A 22,153-nucleotide genomic window follows, 5' to 3' on the forward strand; every position below is an offset into this window, starting at 1 on the left:
TATGTTTACCTAGAAATATCAGAAATTCAAGAGCATTACAAATTAAGTGTCATTTGTATTCAAATACACAGCTCTTTGGAAATGAGATAAAGCAATGCCTTCTTCTCTACTATTTTTAAACAGCCAACCTGAAATTAAATTTGATACAATATTATTCTGACTTTTACCATGAACAAATCAGAGGTATGTCAACATGTTGTATTACAGCTACATTCTGGACCATAGCTTCTTAAACTTACAAAAATATTGGATTGTCCTTCACTTTTTCTAGGAATCTCATATAAAATTGTAATACTTGTGTTTTCTTTTGCTTAAAGGTGTTACATTACTTTGACTCAGTCCCTTCATCTCACCATGAGCGGGGCTCCAGCTGGCCCGGCTGGAACAGGAAAAACAGAAACCACCAAAGACCTTGGCCGTGCCCTTGGCATGATGGTTTATGTCTTCAACTGTTCAGAGCAAATGGACTACAAGGTAAGTTATACAATGATACAGCCTAATAGTATTATTCCTCATCTGGAGTAATTCAAACTAATACCTTAAAACTCTTTTCTGTTTACAAATTCTTAATGCCTCACTCCATCGTTTAGTCCATAGGAAGTATCTATAAGGGACTGGTGCAGACAGGAGCCTGGGGCTGCTTTGACGAGTTCAATCGAATCTCTGTGGAAGTTCTGTCAGTGGTGTCGGTGCAAGTGAAAATGATACACGATGCCATCAGAAACAGGAAGGAGAGGTGAGTGGCATGTGGCTTCTTCCTGTTGTTCCAAGTAGAAAGAGCACCATGGAGCAATAGAGGAGACCTTATCTCCACAGTCTCTGACGGCCTCTCCCTGTCCCATGAGATGGATAGAATGAGAGTGGCTGGTTAATTGTGAAGATTTATTTTGAATAACCCCCCATGTCTTTGCAGTGGTGTTTGAGTGTTGAATACAAGAAAGGTGTATCACATTACTTTAATTACTTAAAGAATAAACACCCTCTGCAACACTGAATCCTGTGATCAATTCTCACTCCTGATCTTACTTGACCTTCTGGCAGCGTCTGACACCATCTCTCCCTTCTACATGATACACTTTCTTCACATAGGTTCCAAGATCCCACATCCTCCGAGTTTTCCCTCATCCTCAGGGCTGCTCGTTTGCTGATTTCTTCTTGACTATAAAATGAGGGGAAGCATAGTGTCCATCTCACAGATTATCGTGAGAATTAGATGCAGAGCACTTGGGCAAGTGCCTGACGCATAGCACCATGTCAGTGTTGTTGCTCAGTTGCTCAGTCACGTCCAGCTCTTTGTGACCCCATGGACTGCAGCACGCCAGGCTTCCCTGTCCTTCACTATCTCCCAGAGTTTGCTCAAACTCATGTCCATTGCGGAGAAGGCAATGGCACCCCACTCCAGTACTCTTTCCTGGAACCTCCCATGGACGGAGGAGCCTGGTAGGCTGTGGTCCATGGGGTCGCTAAAAGTCAGACACGACTGAGCGACTTCACTTTCACTTTTCACTTTCATGCACTGGAGAAGGAAATGGCAACCCACTCCAGTGTTCTTGCCTGGAGAATCCCAGGGATGGTGGAGCCTGGTGGGCTGCTGTCTATGGGGTTGCACAGAGGCAGACATTACTGAAGCGACTTAGCAGCAGCAGCAGCAGCATGTCCATTGAGTTGGTGATGCCATCCAGTCGTCTCATTCTCTATCGCCCCTTTCTCTGCCTACCTTCAATCTTTCTTTGCATCAGGTGGCCAAAGTATTGGAGTTTCAGTATCAGTCCTTCAATAATTACTCAGGGTTGATTTTCCTTTAGGATTGACATTCCTTTAGGATGTCACAGTCTTTGGGCCTCTTCTTTTCCCTGTCTCTATTCATTCCTTGATCACCTCATTTAATCTCATGGCTTTCAATGCCATATCGATGGTGCTGGCTACTGGCTGCCCAGATCTCCTTTCTCTGGTATCTAGACTTACATAGACAATGTCAGCAATTGTCTTGAGGCATCTTAGGACTCAATTTGAAGTCTCACTGGCCTGTCGTATTTAATAGATCCAAAGTCAAAATCTTGGTCCTTGAACTAACACCTATATTATTATCTGTCTTGTCCCAGTAGAATACACCCTCACATCTTCCAGTTATTTGGGTCAAATAGATCTAGAACCTAATCACTTCATAACTTGATGCCACACTCTGAGAGACAGAACATGAGTGGGACTTAGGGTTTGATGGATTTGTTTGGGAAATCAGTATTGCAGTACCCAATTATGGTTTTCTTCCTACCATTTTTTTGTATATATTGCCATCTCATGTATCTGGCCTACACATTGATCCCCATTTTTAGGGTTTTTTGCTCAGCTAGCTGTTTTATCCATAAAAATGTCAGTCTGCCATCAGGGAAGGATCATCCAGTCCCTTGAAACTGTGAACCAATTACAGAAGTTTCTAGTTATTTTATATACATCTGAATATTTCTACCTTCTAGGAAAATTCTCAGTCCTGCCACATGGCTCTGGGAAAACAGCTTCCTGTGTTTACCACGTGTCTGCTGCCTTACCTGCCCCTGACCTAATGGTATGCTACAGAAGTGAGGTTATTCCCCTGTGATTTCCAGACATTTGATTTAGCGTTTAGTCAAAATCTCCTTATTTGATGTAACCCAGATGCCTTTGAGGCCATCCTTTCTTACAGGGAGTGAGATAACTGATCAGTGTAAGGACTTGTGAAAATTCCCAACCAGGGTCTCGGTGTGTGCATATATGTGAACTGATCATCCTCATGCTGGCCCATGTACAGACTGCTAGGTTCCTTCATGATTTCCTGAGTTCTATTACATTCTCTTTTCGTTTGAGGATTTAAGAGATGAGACCACGCCTCAGCCACAAAGCCTTCCAGCATCTTGCTGTGTCCCTCCAGCCCCCCACCCCGAGATCCCTGCCCTTGACACGTGGCTGTCCCTGCTCTGAGTGATGGCAGAGTGCTCAGCCACCTACCTGTCCTGCTGCCATAGCTGCCTGCCAGGCCCGTCTGCCTTCCCCAGCCTGACCCTCTGGGAATGAAGATTTCTCCATTCGTACCTTGACTATACACAGTCCACCTCTTCGTCCTTGTCTAGCATCTAAGAAACAATCCTAAAATTGGCATTCTCTTACCCTCTTGAATTTGATGATGGAGGCCCAGGTCCTTGGCCACTTCAGCCCCTCAGTTTCTCAACAGGAGAAAGCCTTATATGTGTTTAATTTGCTGCTGTTGGTTCTCAGTCGCCCAGTCATGTCTGACTGATTGCGACCCCATGGACTGCAGAACGCCAGACCTCCCTGTCCCTCACCATCTTCCGAAGTTTGCCCAAGTTCATGTCCACTGCACTGGTGATGCCATCCAGCCATCTCATCCTCTGTTGCCCTCTTCCCCTTCTGCTCTCAATCTTTCCCAGCATCAGGAACTTTTCCAGTGAGTCAGCTGTTCGTATCAGGTGACCAAAATACTGGAGCTTCAGCATCAGTCCTTCCAACAAGTATTCAGGGTTGATTTCCCTTAAGATTGACTGGTTGGATCTCCTTGCTGTCCAAGGGACTTGCAGAAGTCTTCTCCAGCACCACAGTTCAAGGGCATCAATTTTTGGTGTTCTGCCTTGTTTATGGTCCAGCTTTCACAGCCGTACGTGACCACTGGGAAGACCATAGCCTTGACTAAACAGACTTTTGTCAGTCCATTTCAGTAATGTCTCTGCTTTCCAACATGCTGTCTAGGTTCATCATAGCTTTTCTGCCAAGAGGCAATTGTCTTCTGGTTTCATGGCTGCAGTCACCATCCTCAGTGATTTTAGAGCCCAGAAAGGGGAAATCTGTCACTAATTCACCTTTTCCCTTGTATTTGCCATGAAGTAATGGGGCCAGATGCCATTATCTTCTTTTTTTTTAATATTTAGTTTTAAGCCAGCTCTTTCACACTCCTCCTTCAACCTCATGAAGAGGCTCTTTAGTTCCTCTTTGCTTCCTGCCATTAGAGTGGCATCATCCACATATCTGAGGTTGTTGATGTTTCTGTTCATGATGCTCTCACAGCAGGTATACTGGAGTGGGTTGCCATTCCCTCCCCCAGTGGAGCTCTCTGCGTCTATGACCCATGCGTCTTGGGTGGCTCTGCATGGCATGGCTCATAGCTTCACTGAGTCACATAAGCCCCTTTGCCACAAGACAGTGCTCCATGAAGGGGGTGTTTCGTTTACCCCCGTGTGAAAGTTCGCTTCTGCTTGTCCTTCCATTTAGTTCCTACAGGCCTTTATGTTCCATCTCCCTGGCCTTCAACAGCCTAATGGTCCTGTTAAAGCTTTCTGAACATAGCCATAGTTATAACTAACATCTGTTGAGTATTTACCATGCTCCAGGCAATGGCACCCCACTCCAGTACTCTTGCCTGGAAAATCCCATGGATGGAGGAGCCTGGAAGGCTGCAGTCCGTGGTGTCGCTGAGGGTTGGACACGACTGAGTGACTTCACTTTCACTTTTCACTTTCATGCATTGGAGAAGGAAATGGCAACCCACTCCAGTGTTCTTGCCTGGAGAATCCCAGGGACGGGGCATCCTGGTGGGCTGTCATCTATGGGGTCGCACAGAGTCGGACACAACTGAAGTGACTGAGTAGCAGCAGGCACTGTACAGTCTCCCCTAGTGGCTCAGTGGTCAGGAATCTGCTTGCCAATGCAGGACACATGGGTTCGATCCCGGGGTCGGGAGGATCCCCTGGAGGAGGAAATGGCAACCTACTCTAGCATTGTTGCCTGGGAAATCCCATGAACAGAGGAGCCTGGCAGGCTACAGTCTATGAAGTCACCAGGAGTTGGACATGACTGAGCAGCTAAGCAGGCACGCACACACATGCAGACACTGTACTCTTAGCCATTTATATACATAATCTCTTTAAATCATCATATAATCCAATAAACTGGATAATATTACTATTATCTTCCCCGCCTTTTGTATTAGATGAGGGAATGGAATATGCCTAAAGTGATATATCTGATCTCTGAATGCTCCCAATCTGGCCCCAGAGCTAGCTGTCATAAGCACCACGGTATTCAGTCATGTCTGACTCTGTGTGACCCCATGGACTGTAGCCCTCCACACCTCACTGTCCATGGGATTCTCCAGGCAAGAATAGTTGAGTGAGTTGCCATGCCCTCCTCCAGGGATCTTCCCAACCCAGGTTTCAAACCCACAATCTTTTATGTCTCCTGCTTTGGCAGGTGGGTTCTTTACCACTAGCACCACCTGGGAATCCCACCTCTCAATGGTGGTCAGTAGATATTTGTTGAATAAGTGGGAGGGAAGGAGAGATGGAGGGTGAGCACACGGACAAGGAAACGACTGAAAAAAGTCCCTCTCTTTTCTGAGCTGGACATTCTCTATCTGTACCACATCACATTCAAGAAATTGCAGCCCATGTTGAAGTCCAAGATGGCATCACCTTTCATTAACTGTTGAAGTAGTCAAGTCCTCATTTTTATATTCTAGCACACTGGCCATGCTAAAATACAAAGGGATATTTGCCATACTTGTAATTTCTTTGGGGGAAGGGAGTGTATTTTTAATAAACATGCTTCAAGATATTCAAAATATGTATGCTTATGAATTTTAAAGAAAATTACACAGCATAAACAGCTTCCTAATAATAATTTGCATTTTGCAGTGGTTTGCATTTGTCAATGTGCATTGATATTCAATGAACACATTTAATTCCATCAGCATTCTTCTTCTGGTAGATTTGTATTTCTTGGCGAAGCTATCATACTGAAGCCATCAGTCGGAATATTTATCACTATGAACCCAGGATATGCTGGTCGAACTGAATTACCAGAAAATCTCAAAGCTCTTTTCAGGCAAGTGTTATGCTTTGTGGTTTAGCATCTGGAGCGCTCATGCCACCTAACGTTGCTGGTTTGCACTGTTAAATGATTTGTTTTTACTCAAGAATTTCTATGGAAAACCCCTTATTGTTTCTTTGGGATCCCTTTATAGAGAGAACTTTCACCATGATAAAGTAACTCTTGTGAAATATGAAACCAGACCTCAAAATTGTTACATAAAACTTACATGGTACATTGAACATTTAATACTAGCTCTTATTATATTTATAATAAAATGATTTTTATTATAAATATAATATTGACAAAGTACAGACTATTTGGAAAATATGAAACTGAATAAAGAAAAAAATTACAATTTTATCACCTAGAAATATGATTGTTATATTTTTTCTAGTCTTATAATTCCTGTTTTATGAGCTTAAGTTATTAGATTAGGCATGATTTTCATTTAATTCTCATTTAATGTGTTGACATAAGTAGTTTGTCATATTACTGAAAATTCTTTAGAAATACCATTTCTTTGTAGCTCCAAAATGGTCACTCCCTTGGCTCATCCATAATCTTCTTAACCATTCCCTATTGTCTGACATGGAGGGCTTGTGTTTTTCTTTTCGGTTCTTTATGATCACAAAATAGCAGGCTGTAAACATCCCTTCACATGAAGCATTATCCTTATTTCAGCTTATTATCCAGAATAGATTTCTGCATGTAGAATTACTTGGTGAATGGTTCAGGTCTTTACTGACAACCTGCTTTCCACACATACTCTGCCAGTTTATACACTTACGGCAATCTGTCAGAGAACTTGTGCTGTTGCGTCTGAACCCATTCCTTTTAACTCATGTTTTAAATCAGCTTTGTTTCCTGCGATAAAATGCACCCACCTGAGTATCACAAGCTGGAATCAAGATTGCTGGGAGAAATATCAATAACCTCAGATATGCAGATGACACCACCCTTATGGCAGAAAGTGAAGAGGAACTCACAAGCCTCTTGATGAAAGTGAAAGTGGAAAGTGAAAAAGTTGGCTTAAAGCTTAACATTCAGAAAACGAAGATCATGGCATCCAGTCCCATCACTTCATGGGAAATAGATGGGGAAACAGTGGAAACAGTGTCAGACTTTATTTTTTGGGCTTCAAAATCACTGCAGATGGTGACTGCAGCCATGAAATTAAAAGATGCTTACTCCTTGAAAGGAAAGTTATGACCAACCTAGACAGCATATTCAAAAGCAGAGACATTACTTTGCCAACAAAGGTCTGTCTAGTCAAGGCTATGGTTTTTCCTGTGGTCATGTATGGATGTGAGAGTTGGACTGTGAAGAAGGCTGAGCGTGGAAGAATTGATGCTTTTGAACTGTGGTGTTGGAGAAGACTCTTGAGAGTCCCTTGGACTGCAAGCAGATCCAACCAGTCCATTCTGAAGGAGATCAGCCCTGGGATTTCTTTGGAAGGAATGATGCTAAAGCTGAAACTCCAGTACTTTGGCCACCTCATGCAAAGAGTTGACTCATTGGAAAAGACTCTGATGCTAGGAGGGATTGAGGGCAGGAGGAGAAGGGGACAACAGAGGATGAGATGGCTGGATGGCATCACCGACTCAATGGATGTGAGTTTGAGTGAACTCTGGGAGTTGGTGATGGACAGGGAGGCCTGGCATGCTGCGATTCATGGGGTCGCAAAGAGTCGGACACGACTGAGCGACTGATCTGATCTGAAGTAGCCACTTGGTGGAAACATTACCACTGCAGTCAAAATGTGGAATGTTTCCTACACCCCTGGAAGTTCTCTTGTGCCTCTTTGAAGTTAATCCCCCATATCACAATGTCCTTTCTGTGACTAAAGGTTAAATTTGTCTTTCCTAGAGTTGATGGGGTCGATAAGAGTCGGACACGACTGAGCGACTTCACTTTTACTTTTCACTTTCACGCATTGGAGAAGGAAATGGCAACCCACTCCAGTGTTCTTGCCTGGAGAATCCCAGGCACAGGGAGCCTGGTGGGCTGCCGTCTATGGGGTCGCACAAAGTCGGACACGACTGAAGTGACTTAGCAGCAGCAGCAGCAGCAGCAGAGTTGATGTAAATGAAACCATGCTGTATGTACTCATTTGTGTTGCCTTCTTTCCTCGAACATTATGATTTGGAGATTTATCAGAGTTATCCAGTGCATCAGTAGTTTGTTCTTTTTTGTTCCTAATTGAGTATTCTATTGGAGAGGCGTACTTCAGTTTGTTTATCTAGTCTCTTGTTGATGTATGTCTCCACTTTGGAACGATTATGAATAAAGCTGCTGTGAACATTCATGTACAGTCTTTGTGTGAATACATGTTTCTTTGGGATAGATATCTATGAATGGAATTGGAAGTCAAATGGCAAATGTATGTTTGAGTTTATTAAAAGCTGCAAATCTGTTTTCTAAGATGGCTGTACCATTTTATACCCTCACCATCGATATAGAACAATTGTTCTACATTCTTGTTAAAACTTGATATTATCAGTCTTTTTAGTTTTAACCAACCTAATAAATAGGTGGTATATCCTTGTGGGTTTAACTTGCATTTCCATGATGGCTAATGATGCTGAGCATTTCTCCATGGACCTTACTGGCCATTCCCTACCCTCTTTGTGAAGTGCTGTATTCTGCACGCAATTTCTTTGTTGAATACACACATTGCAAGTATTTTCCCCTCCATTTATGACTTGCTTTTTCATTTCTTAATGGTGTCCATCAAAAATAGAAGTTTTAATTTCAATGAAATATAATTTTTAATTTGTTTCATGGTTTTTAGAAATATCCTAGTCAAAACCATTTGACTCACCACAGGTTGCAAACTTTTTCCACTGTGTTTCTTTTAGATATATATTTTTTAAGTTTTCATGTAACTCCCTTCTTTTTTGTTGATGTGTCAAACTGTATTCACTGTTCAGATACTACACAGTTATTCAGTGTTGCGTCCCTGAGATAAACTCCACCTGGTCAGGAGATATTATTTTATCTGTGTTATTGGATTCAATTTATCACTATTTTGTTGAGGATTTTAAAATCAATGCCATGAGGGATGTTGGTCTGTAGCATCCTTTCTTGTCATATCTTCATCTGGTTTTGGCACTCAGGTAATACTGACCCCATGAATGACTTAACATATATTCCCTTCTCTATTTTCTTCAGAGTTTTGTTGGGTTGGTATTATTTATCCCCTATTTGATAGAATAAATCAGTGAGGTCTTACAAATACTTGGGCTTAGATTTTTCTTTGTTGGAATTGTTTTAGTGATCAGTTCAGTTTCTTTAATAGATACAGATTTTTTTTTCTTGAATTGTGATTTGCCCCATTTAAGGGATTTCTCCATGATATCTAAACTGTTGCATTTATTGGCATTAATTTGTTCCTAATAGTCTCTTATTATCTCTGGTGATGTCCTGAAATCCATGTCTGATAAGGGTAATTTGTGTCTTATTTCCATTTGTTTCCTTGATGAGCTGGAGGCTTATCAGTTTTAGTTTTTAAAAGTTCTTCCATGTTTGTCAGATGTGTCTTTGTTCACAGTCTGCCTTCAAAATAATATACTACTTCACGCAGAACGGAAGAACCTCTAGTTTTTAGTGTGATTTCTTTGACTCTATCAAGCTTAAAATCTGCTTGTCCATCCATCTAGATGTTTAAGCATATTTCATTTGTATTTTCTTTTAGTTTTTGGAGTATGAGTTTTTAAATGTACTTCATCTATTAAGGTCTTATTTTGTAGGTAACATGAAATAAGTATTTAAACAGAATTATTTTCCCTATTATTCAATTTTTCTAATACCCTTTAGTGAATGTCTTTGTTTTCTCATATAGTAGCTTTCTCTCCAGCAATTTTATAATGCAATTTAATGCAATAGCAATTTTATAATGTCTCTTTTTCCTTGAAAAAAAAATTCTAGAGCATAACTGTCCTGGAAATAAATGTAATAATTGCAGAGTATTTCCATTTGAAAATTGTGGATCTCTCCAGTTTTTTTACATTTGTATTCCAGTTCATCTTGTACAGGTTTTCATTTGGGTCTTAAAATTTGGAAATTATTTTGTGAATTCTTCATAAATTTGGCTTAAATAAGTGCAGCATCATTTGTGTATGGGACAAGTATTGATCTCAGCAAAGTGTGAAGGACGATTGGGTGATGCCTGTAGTATTCATGAGTGGAGGCAGCATGCCTGAGCCTTAAGTATCGTGGCTCCACTCCTTACCCAGCCTGTGGCCTAAGTCGTGCGCTTGTACTGCTCAGAACCCTAGTTTGCACCTCAGTAAAGTACAGACAAGAACAGTTGAGAGGATTAAGTGAGAAAGTACAGAAAAGCTATAGTGTCCCTTATGGTATGCAAAATACTCATTGAGTATTAGTTGGAAATATTTATGGAAGTACCAGTTAAGCTAATTTGCTAGCCTTTTCTGTCCTATATTTACTTAGAAACGGTGGGGAAAATTGTGGGGCTACTTTAGGTAGAAGTAGTTGATAACATAGATCCAGAGAGACTCGGGAATTTTTAGGATGAAAAATTAGACATGTAACACAGTAGACCATAATAATGCTTATAAAAACAGATGATGGTGGGAATGCAAACTAGTACAGCCACTATGGAGAACAGTGTGGAGATTCCTTAAAAAACTGGAAATAGAACTGCCTTATGACCCAACAATCCCACTGCTGGGCATACACACTGAGGAAACCAGAAGCGAAAGAGACACGTGTACTCCAATGTTCATCGCAGCACTGTTTATAATAGCCAGGACATGGAAGCAACCTAGATGTCCATCAGCAGATGAATGGATAAGAAAGCTGTGGTACATATACACAATGGAGTATTACTCAGCCATTAAAAAGAATACATTTGAATCAGTTCTAATGAGGTGGATGAAACTGGAGCCTATTATACAGAGTGAAGTAAGCCAGAAAGAAAAACACCAATACAGTATACTAACGCATATATATGGAATTTAGAAAGATGGTAACAATAACCCTGTGTACGAGACAGCAAAAGAGACACTGATGTACAGATCAGTCTTATGGACTCTGTGGGAGAAGGAGAGGGTGGGGAGATTTGGAAGAATGGCATTGAAACATGTATAATATCATGTATGAAACAAGTTGCCAGTCCAGGTTCGATGCACGATACTGGATGCTTGGGGCTGGTGCACTGGGACGACCCAGAGGGATGGTATGGGGAGGGAGGAGGGAGGAGGGTTCAGGATGGGGAACACAGGTATACCTGTGGTGGATTCATTTTGATATTTGGCAAAACTAATACAATATTGTAAAGTTTAAAAATAAAATTAAATTAAAAAAAAAACAGATGAGTAAATATGACTGGGATATATGCTATAAAATACATGCTTTAAAAAGTCTAAGATTCAGGCTTACTTACCTATTTACTCTGGCTCCTTCTTGGCGTTGAACTTCAGTTGAGTGGAATTTTTTCAAATGTTGCTTTTAATGGCAGTTGTCTTGTGAGGACTTTCTGAACGTCCCCCCACCCTCAAAAAGAATTTGAAAGTTATTTTTCGGTACGTTTTCATCTTAAAAATCTAGTCAAGCTGGCCACAAGCAGTGTTGGAAATGACTGGTGTAAGCTTGAGAGAGCTGATGATTAACTTGTCATGAATTTTGTGAGGTGGTTGTTCAGTACAGATACTAATAAAGAGCTAAATTATGTAAACTTTTGACTAACGTCTTTGAAAGACAAAGGTGATAAGCATGCAAATTCATGATTTCCTAATTAGTTTCCTCTATTTTAGTAACACTTAGGCTTTTAGGTTACTTCGTGTCTGTTGTGTGTGTATGGTGGCGTGCAAGCTCGTTTCGTGCTAGCTCCACGTTCAGCGATGCTATGCTGGTAGATGACATCAGCCACGGTGGAAGTACTGATTCCTTGAAAGTCAGCAAGTGCTATTTTTGGAGAGTCAGTTGTTAACTGTTTACCAGCACAGCACTGGCCACAGATGAAGGCTGACCTCTAGCACAAAACATCACTTACCTTTTTGCAGTGACAACTTACAATGGAAGTGTACTGATGTACCCACAGATTTCCCTTCAACTCCTACACGTGTGCTTCTGACATTTTCAGATTTTCCACCTTTGTCTATGTATCCAGTAGCTCCTGGGCATTTTTTAGTTGAAATGAAGGGTCTTGTTAGCCGTGATTGACAGAGGTAATTGTGACCTGCTTGGGAATGGCTAGAATGTGGGTATGCATTAATCATTTGGTTTCAGCAATTTGTACTTATTTCCTTATCACATTTTAAAACAAAATTTCATATTTACTTTGTAGACCCTGTGCCATGGTGGCCCCAGACATCGAACTAATCTGTGAAATCCTGTTAGTTGCTGAGGGTTTTGTGGATGCACGCTCATTAGCCCGCAAATTTATCACATTGTACACACTCTGCCAGGAGCTCCTGTCCAAGCAGGTGAGGGTCTTTTGTTGCTTTTTCCCGGTTGTTACACCCCATTAAAACAACTTCTGAAGTATGGATGCTGGGTAATTTATCACTGATATTACAGTTAGACATTTAGGAATAATTTTATATTTTCCCTTAAATTTTGAAAATCTATGCTTTACAGTTCTTCATTTAAAAAAAATTAAACACATGAGACAAATTTGAGTTTTATCAATGGGCTTTTATCAATGGGCTTTTTGTGTTATCAAAGTTTTATCAACACAAAAAACAAATGTGATTGTTTTTAAATGTAATCAGTGCTATAATTAGATATGAGTTTTATGATGCCTCTCTCTTGGTGGGAATGATATTGTCCAGGGAAAGATGGTGGGAGTGTTCATAAGACCCAGGGAAAGCTGATTTTCTGAAGAACCCTCAAGAAATGTTAGAGTTTCTCATTTTGTTGGTTGTTCTTTCTTTGAAGGTAGAGTTGTTTTTTTGTGTTTATTTTTGCTCTGCAATTCCCTAGTCTCTGAAATGGGCCAAATTCATGTATACTTTATTCTCCAGTCAGTAGCTTCTTGCTGTTTCATTGAATCTGCTGATGGGTTTAAAAAAATGGCATCTATATGAGCATCACCATTTTTAAATTTAGCTTTGTGGTCACCTTTAACTTCAGTCTTTTGGTGACCTTTTGTTAATTCCTAGTGACGTTATTTTGCAGGTTTTTCAGGGTGTAAGTATTAAGTATTAAAATATTTAATATATTAAAATATTAATATATTAAAAAGTATTAAAATATCACAGTTACAGCCATACACTTACTTATACTGTCAGATACACTCATGTAAAATTACCCATTGTTGGGATTAAATTTAAAATCTGAGAGGCAAATGCGTGTGGAAAATGTTGATGACAGTGTTATATGAAGTGAAGTAGTATACCAAACTGTAGATGTGATCTATAACTCGAGTGTGTTTTATAAGTTATATTGTGTGTTTTATGTATAAAGTGACTGGAAAATACATTGTGACTTTTAACATTTCTTTCTGGGTAATAAGATTGTATTTTAGAATTTTTTCTTATTGTTTGTAATGATATATGTATTTTTTTCAATGAAACCATTTTAGTTTTATAATGGAAAAGCATCAGAAGAAAGCAGTGTTACTGGATCCAGGATACATGTAGTCACAATCATACTGCATTCCCAGTACCATACTTAAACATTTAGTGAGCATTTACTGTACTCAGGTAATGAATTTATTGCTGCTGATGATGAAGGGGGTAAACAGAGAACAAATGAAACACTCAGATTTCTGTCTTAAAAAGATCTATTTAGGAGATTTAGTACACATGACATGAAATTTAGAAAGAAATGGAGGATGAAAAAAACGTATCATAGTTTCAAGAAAAAAGGAACCAGTATTTACGGAACAGGGACCATGTGTTATCTTTATTATCTTGATGAAAACACTGTGAGCTTCAGATGAGGAAACTGAGTCAATTCCCTATCTGAAGCTCATGAGTAGTAAGTGGTGGGAACATGATTTGAATTCAGTCCTTTCTATTCCTTTCTAGGACACCAGCAGCCAGTTACAGGAGGAAGATGCTGGGAGTAAAGGCAGAACAGGCAAGGAAAGAGTTTTCCAACTCAGAGAAGCCTCAGGGAGGAAATGAGGGGGAAGAAATTCATCCAGGACAGAAAAGCTGAGTTAGGGACACAGTCCTGATAGTTTTCTAAGCTGTAGGAATGAATTTTAGAAACATCAGTGGACATTTTTGACCAAAGGAATAACATAATGAAAATGGTGAAAATTATTTTAACACTTGTTTGCACTGTTTAAATGTTTAGGCGTTTCATCAAGTCGCCTTTAAAAAAAAAATTGAAATATAGTTGATTTACAGTGTTGAGTTACTGCTGTACAGAAGTGATTCAGTTATACAGACAAGCACACACACGTGTATATGTAATCTTTTTCATATTTTTTCCATTATAGGTTATTAAAGGATGTTGATTATAGTTGTCTGTACTACAGTAGGACCTTGTTGCTTATCTGTTTGATATGTAGTAATTTGTGTCTGCTAATCTCAACTCCTGATTTACACTTCCCCCTCCACCCCTTTCCCTTTGGTAACTGTAAGTTTGTTTTCTATGTCTGTGAGTCTCTTTCTGCTTTATAAATAAGTTTGTTTGTGTCATATTTTAGATTCAACAGGTAAATGACATCCTGTGAGATTTGTTTTTCTTTGAGTTACTTCACTTAGTATGATAATCTCTAAGACCATACATGTTGCTGCAAATGGCATTATTTCATTATTTTTTATGGCTGAAGTATTCCATTATATAAATGTATGTACACATCTTCTTTATCCACTCTTCTGTCAGTGGATAGTCAGTCTGCTTCCTGTATGTGTTATTGTAAATAGTACTGCTGTGAAGTCCTAGTATCTTTGTATCTTTCATACATTCTCTTCTTTAATAGTTTTACTGCAGTGAGTTACTCCCTCCCCAATCTCTTGTGGCCTCCAAATGTTGGCTCTTTCCCCTTCCTTCCCTCCCCAAGCCCTAGTTCTTTCTATATCAGTGGCTTTGAAATGATTTTTGCTGTGACCCACAGTAAGACATACTTTTTTCTGTGGAGACTCAGTATACACATATGCGCATACACACACGCACCCAGATAACAACCGAAAGAGAAATCTTCACCAAGCACTTCGTACCGTTACTGTTTGCAGTGCACTGTGGTATTTTCCATTGCATTATTTTCTATTTTAATACCAACAAAAATGATGGTTAAGACCCACTACAACGATTTTATTATCTACTAATGGATTGAAGGGCATATTTATACTTACATGTGTTGCTCCACTGCTCACAAGGCAATGACTGGTTTACTTCCAACAACCTTGTAACGTGGGTGAATACTTCCATCTGCCTTTTCATAGATGATGATAGTAAGACTTGGAAAGTTAAATGACTTTACCTCAGGCATAGCCAGGAGACATTAGAGAGAAGGGCTGTTTCTGTGTGGTTGTAGATAGAAGGCCGTTTATACACAACCTCTCAGTTGATGCAGAATGTCTTCCCTGAGGCCCCTGCTCTGTGCAGTGCACCACGCTAGGGCCTAGAAGGCAAAAAATCAACACGGGGTCTGTGCTCTAGGAGCTCGGAGCCTGTGAAGAAATCTTGGGCAGAGACAATGTAAAAGTTTCAAAGAGGTATCAGTTTAATCATTGAACGTATTTTAAAAATATTTTATTGGGGTAAAGTTGGTTTACAATGTTGTGTTGATTTCAGGTGTACAGCAAAATGAATCTGTTATATCCACTCCTTTTTAGATTCTTTTCCCATATAGGTCATATAGAGTATTGTGTAGAGTTCTCTGGGCTGTACAGTAGGTCCTTATTAGTTATCTGTTTTATATACGGTAGTGTATATGTCTATCTCAGTCTCCCAATTTATCCCTCCTCCCCTCTTTACCTGCAGGTAACATTATATAACTTATATGTGGAATCTAAAAAAGGGTTCAAATGAACTTATCTACAAAATAGAAATAAAGTTACAGATATAGAAAACAAACTTAGAGCTACCAGGGGGTAAGGTGGCCAGATGGATAAATTGGAAGACTGGGATTGACATATATATGCTGCTACTGCTAAGTCGCTTCAGTTGTGTCCAACTCTGTGCAACCCCATAGATGGCAGCCCACCAGGTTCTGCCGTCCCTGGGATTCTCCAGGCAAGAACACTGGAGTGGGTTGCCATTTCCTTCTCCAGTGCATGAAAGTGAAAAGTAAAAGTGAAGTCGCTCAGTCATGTCTGACTCTTCGAGACCCCATGGACTGAAGCCTACCAGGCTCCTCTGTCCATGGGATTTTCCAGGCAAGAGTCGTGGAGTGGGTTGCCATTGCCTTCTCCATATATATGCTGCTGCTGCTGCTGCTGAGTCACTTCAGTCGTGTCCGACTCTGTGCGACCCCATAGACAGCAGCCCACCAGGCTCCCCCGTCCCTGGGATTCTCCAGGCAAGAATACTGGAGTAGGTTGCCATTTCCTTCTCCAATATATATATGCTACTACATATAAAATAGGTACTACATATAAAATAGGTAACTAATAAGGACCTGCTGTGTGTTGTTGTTGTTTAATTGCTGAGTCATGTCCAACTCTTTGTGATCCCATGGAGAGTAGCTCGCCAGGCTCCTCTGTCCATGGGATTTTCCACTGGAGTGAGTCACCGTTTCCTTCTCCAGAGGATCTTCCCCACACAGGAATCAAACCTGAGTCTTCTGCACTGCAGGCAGATTCTTTACCACTGAGCCACCGAATAAGTACACACAGGAAACTCTACTCAATACTCTGTAATGATCTATATGGGAAAATAATCTTAAAAAGAGTAGAAACATGTATATGTGTAATTGAGTCATTCTGTTGTATGCTTGAAACTAACACAACATTGTAAATCAACTGTACTCCAATAAAATTTTTTTGTAGAGAGAGAGTAATGAGGGAGATTAGAGATCCAGGGCCAGGAGGAGATAGAATAGCAGGGCTCCAGGTGGACAAGAGGAGTGTGCTTGTGGTTGGAGGTAAAACATGGGAGTAATTGTACCCCTGAGTTGCCAAGTTTATTGAGAGAACAGAGGGAGGCAGGCAAGTGGAGCCTTGGGTGAATACTGCAGCTAAACACCATGGAAAGAAGAGATTTGCTGACAGAGGCAGAGAATCGGGCAAAAGAAGCTGGACAGTGAAGGGACATGATTTTTTAAATTTCAAGGAGGGGATAAAAATATTACTTTACATTGTCAAGACACGTGTTTAAGTGAATTCTTTTAGGCTTAAGCTCTTCTGGAATGGAAATCTGAGTCCCTCATAAAATTTTTGAAAGAATGTATCTGTGTTTTGATTTTAGGATCATTATGATTGGGGACTTCGTGCTATTAAATCTGTCTTGGTTGTAGCTGGCTCCCTGAAACGAGCAGATAAAAATAGACCTGAAGATCAGGTACTGCAGTGCTAATATGATTTTGTTGAGTGAGTAACTAAATGGCTTCATACAAAGAAAAGTGTATGTATGGATGGTGGGTTATACATATCACAACTTTAAAAAAGGATCACATCTATTTTTAATACAGGCTATTTTAAGGACTGACATTTCTTGCATTATACAAGACCACAAGAATTTTGGAGTAAAAGGATATGAATCTATGAAAGAAAATGTGTTATAAAATAAGTGCTTTTGAAATACCAGCCACAAAAAGTATTTGAACAGTCATAAATAATTCAGTAATCGCTGTTTGATTTTCTCTGAGGAGCATTTAGAAAATCTTATTGAGTTGGGATATTAATCCTAAAAATGTCAATGAAGACATAATCTAATGGAAGAAAGTATGTTCATTTCATGGGATGGACAGGAAGAAAGCAACAGGAAGGATGCTTGCCCGACACCAGTGAAATACTTAACTGGTTATTTAGAGAAACAAGGGGATGTTCCAGTCTCCTTCATGGGGAAAAACAATAACATCCACATTGTGCATTTTTCTCTATTAAACAAGTGGTGAGAGTAATTGATATACAGCCTTTGTGTAGATGCAGTATGTCTTGCAATTTTGAAAAAAGGTCTATTCCTTTGAGTTTCTTTTCACGTTAAGGGATATTTATCCTGTGAATTTCTACTTTTTTTTTTTCCAATCTTTCTCTTCCTCTCAGTCACAATTCATGATTGGGTCAAGATTGTCATTTGTTTGTTTTCTTGCTATATTTTTATTTTTGTTGGGACACTTACCTCTTTGTGTGAAAGTCATCCTGATGTTCAAATTACTGCTTTTAATATCTAAAGCTGTCTTTGGTTTTCAACCAATACAGAACGAAAACCCAAGCTAAAAATGGGTGGAATTGATCATTCTGAGATTTTCAGAGTATTTTGAATAAAATGATCTGATGGGACTGGTGAATTTATATCCTGGAGTTTGAGGATTACAGAGAGAAGCATCTCAGACCTTGTCTTAAGATCCAGACATTATAAAGGAAGGGACAGGGCCCCTTGGCTGGCTTTAGTCTGAGGTTACCCATGGTATGAGCAGAGTTCTCTCCTGTTCTGATACGTGACCTTGTAAGCAGTTACCCTCCCTGTAGATAGAATGCCATTCTAATAGAGAACAGGATCTATCTCATGAAATAGATATGAAAATTAAAAATAACATCTTTAGCTGTTGATGTGCTTATTAGATCTCGTATCAGCTTTTTTATGAAAACTTTTCTGTCTTCCTTTCTAGGTACTCATGAGAGCATTAAGGGACTTCAATATGCCTAAAATAGTGACTGATGACACCTCTGCATTTTTGGGCCTCATTGGTGACCTGTTTCCATCCCTGGATGTGCCCCGGAGGAGAGCACCCCACTTTGAACGGATGGTCAGGCAGTCCACTGTGGAGCTCCGCCTGCAGCCTGAGGAAAGCTTCATCCTCAAAGTAAAAGGAGAGTTCCCTTGTCATGCAGCCCTTGGGATATTCAATGCCCATAACTCAGCCAAAACATCACCTTACATATTCCACTGACCTTAAGATGCTTTTGATACATACTTTGCAGCATTCTAATATGGAAGTCTTTAGTAAAGTAAATATAAATATCGTCCCATTTGTGAGAAGGTGAACATATACAGATATGATTAAGTCATGGTTTTCAATATGAACAGACTTTTCATTAGTTTATCTTGATGTGCAGCAAAAATTAATTTTGCTATCTTTTCTCTCCATCTTAAGAAAGGGTAGAAGTAATAAAATCATTAGCACATGTTTATAAGCGGGGAGAAACGTCCATATGTATGACATCATCTGACTTCTCAAAGGCTTGTGCATGTGCTTGCTCATTTGGCATATAGTGAATATACATGAGTGTTAAAATACATAAAGGGCATCTGTTTTAGATGCTTCAGAGGATATGTGATTAGGTATAGATGATATTAGCCGTATACTGTTTCTGGTCACAGTTCATGAATGTTACTGATTTTCAGACTCAGTCCTGCCATGTACCAAGTACTTCTATACGTCACTTCTGCCTGTGCCCGTGACTCATTAACTAATGGTTGTTCTTCATTCTCATCCTCATATTCTACATTGGGAGATCTGGGAGAAACTATACTTTGCACTTGTTATCTCTGAATTTTCCCGGAATATAATGCTGCTGGTGGGGTCTGGCTTGAGTTGTAAGAAAAGAACTTGGCAAAAATGGGTAGATTTTTTTTTTAAAGGAAACTAGTGTCTGGTTGTTCGGTCTGTAGGTTGTTCAGCTTGAGGAGCTGTTGGCTGTGCGACACTCTGTCTTCGTCGTTGGAAATGCAGGCACAGGGAAGAGTAAGGTATGGTAAACACCTGTGAGCCTTGAACAAAACTGGCATAAGCGTGGGGCCGACATTCAGTCCTACTTGAGAGTTCCCTTCAGTGAATTTGCTCATAATTTGAGGTTAGAATCTGAGACTCTGTATTGCTCTCTGATCAATTGATATTCTTTTTCTTTATAATGAGGACAAGGAAAGAGGAATTAGTAGAACACTGCACTCAAGGAAAGTAAATGAAGGGAGACCGGGCTTTCCACGTGAGATAGCATCCTATTCACACATTTAGATGTATGCCCGCCTGTCTTACGCATCTTTCAGTAATATACCTGAATTCTTTTATCCAAAGTAGATATATTGAGAGACTCTAGAATAAGATACCCAGATTACAAGATTGGTTTTGCCCTACCCACATTTGTCAAAACTATTTTCTGATCTTTTCCAAGTTATCCTAGTTTCTCCTTCCCATATCACTGAGAAAAACCCAAATAGTTTTCTTCAGTGTCACTCTCTAGAGGCCAAAGCAGAACTTGAAAAGCAACGGAGGAAGCAGAAGCCACGTCTGTGAGGCACCTGTTATGTGCCGTGCCAGATGCACGATGTGTGGTTTACTCCGTACAATGATGAGAGTCCAGGGCTGCTGTTATCCCCATTTCTAGTTCACTGCTTGATTTTGTTTGGTCTTAGAGTCCTGGAAACATACTTTTTTGCTTGGCAGATGGTATAGGCAGAACTGCATGTGTTTTCATTGAGGGTGCTTGGGTAGAAACGTATTTAGTAACGGGAGACTAAAAATAAGTGTCGTGCGCACATGAGGCTTCAGGGCGTGGATGTCTACAGAACTTGCCAATGTTTAGATCAGAACTCAAAGTGGTACGCTTGGAAAGGGAGGCCCAGGATAGGGCTTTTTTCTAGTGAAAAATGTAATATTTGAAATATTAAAGTAGATAACTAACTGATAGACCTGTAATTATTTTGTTAGAGTAAGTTTCAGATATGGGCTATGGTGAAAGGAAGGATAAAATTAAATTCTATCATTTTCAGTAGATTAATGGTTTCTAAAAATAGAAGCTTAATATTCCTAAGACATTCAATTTCTTTCATCCAGTCTTCACTGATTCTGTTTCTGTTCTATTCAACCTTTACTTAAGCTGATAGAACTAGAGCACCAAAACTTGGGGCCATATTATTTAGCAACATAGTATTCTAAGTATTTGGCAATTGTTTGTCAGCCCTTTAAACCCCTGTGAGCAAAAAGGATAGTTGGCTCGATACTTGGCTTAAGGCATCAGTTCGTTAAACAGATAAGTATTAAGTGCAGATTTTATTTTCTCGGTCTCCAAAATCACTGTGGACAGTGACTGCAGCCATGAAATTTAAAGACGCTTGCTCCTTGGAAGGAAAACTATGACAAACCTAGGCATATTAAAAAGCAGAGACATCAGTTTGCCAACAAAGGTCCATATAGTCAAAGCTATGGTTTTTCCAGTAGTCATGTATGGATGTGAGAGTTGGACCATGAAGAAGGCTGAGCACCGAAGAATTGATGCTTTTGAACTGTGGTGTTGGAGAAGACACTTGAGAGTCCCTTGGACTTCAAGGAGATCCAACCGTCCATCCTGAAGGAAATCAACCCTGAATATTCATTGGAAAGACTGAAATGCTGAAGCTAAAGCTTCACTACTTTGACCACCTGATACAGAGAGCCGACTCACTGGAAAAGACGCTGATGCTGGGAATGACTGAAGGCTGGAGGAGAAGGGACAACAGAGGATGGGGAAGTTGGATGGCATGACTGAGTCAATGGACATGAGTTTGAGCAAACTCCAGGAGATAGTGAAGGACAGGAAAGCCTGGCATACTGCAGACCATGGGGTTGAAAAGAGTCGGACACTGAGCGACTGAACAGCAAAACGACGTTAAGCATCTATTCTGTGAATTCCTAGCCTCAACGCTTCTTTTCCTCAATTACCTAGATCAGAGTTGCCCAGCTTCAGCACCATTGACATTTGGATCTGCTAAGTCTTTGTCTTGGGGGCCGGCCTGTCACTGCAGAATATTGAGCAGCATCCCTGGCCTCTGCCCACAAGAAGCCCAGCAGCACGTCCTCCTCCCTCAGGTCAAGATAGTCTCCTGTTGAGAACTTACTGCTCTAGGTCACCAGTTCTCACAGTACAGCTAGACAAGCCTCATAGGCATCACCTCGGACCTTGTTAGAACTCAGATCAGGCCTATCTGAGACCTACTAAATTAGAAACTCTGAGACTGGGTCTTTTAGTCTGTTTTAATACCTTTTATGCACTTTGGATGCAGGCTAAATTTTAAGAACCATCTAAATAATATAGGCAGAGCGGATGTTAACATCATGCACAGGAATAACATGTACAGGCCTTTACTTTGCACAGATGGTTAAAAATCTCAGTTGATGATGACTTTCTCTAGTCTACATTGTTGAAAGAATCAGGTGAACTGATCCTCAGGGATTGTAGGATTAAAGTTTCCAAGATGGGAATGAAAACACACACATGAAAATGTTTTCCCATTC

The 22,153-nt window shown here is 40.1% G+C and overlaps 1 protein-coding gene across 1 annotated transcript in view; it reads left to right on the top strand.

Moving 5' to 3' along the window:
- The window catches only part of DNAH11 (dynein axonemal heavy chain 11), a 368,614-nt gene that overhangs the window by 137,056 nt on the left and 209,405 nt on the right, over positions 1-22,153 (top strand). The window contains exons 33-39 of the mRNA XM_070787580.1: positions 318-474; positions 591-736; positions 5,752-5,868; positions 12,167-12,305; positions 17,188-17,280; positions 18,551-18,745; positions 19,555-19,632. Of these exons, the coding sequence (XP_070643681.1) occupies positions 318-474; positions 591-736; positions 5,752-5,868; positions 12,167-12,305; positions 17,188-17,280; positions 18,551-18,745; positions 19,555-19,632 (925 nt within the window). The remainder of the gene's footprint in view (positions 1-317; positions 475-590; positions 737-5,751; positions 5,869-12,166; positions 12,306-17,187; positions 17,281-18,550; positions 18,746-19,554; positions 19,633-22,153) is intronic.

This window comes from Bos indicus, chromosome 4 (genome assembly GCF_029378745.1).
Source record: "Bos indicus isolate NIAB-ARS_2022 breed Sahiwal x Tharparkar chromosome 4, NIAB-ARS_B.indTharparkar_mat_pri_1.0, whole genome shotgun sequence".
Lineage (NCBI taxonomy): Eukaryota > Metazoa > Chordata > Mammalia > Artiodactyla > Bovidae > Bos > Bos indicus.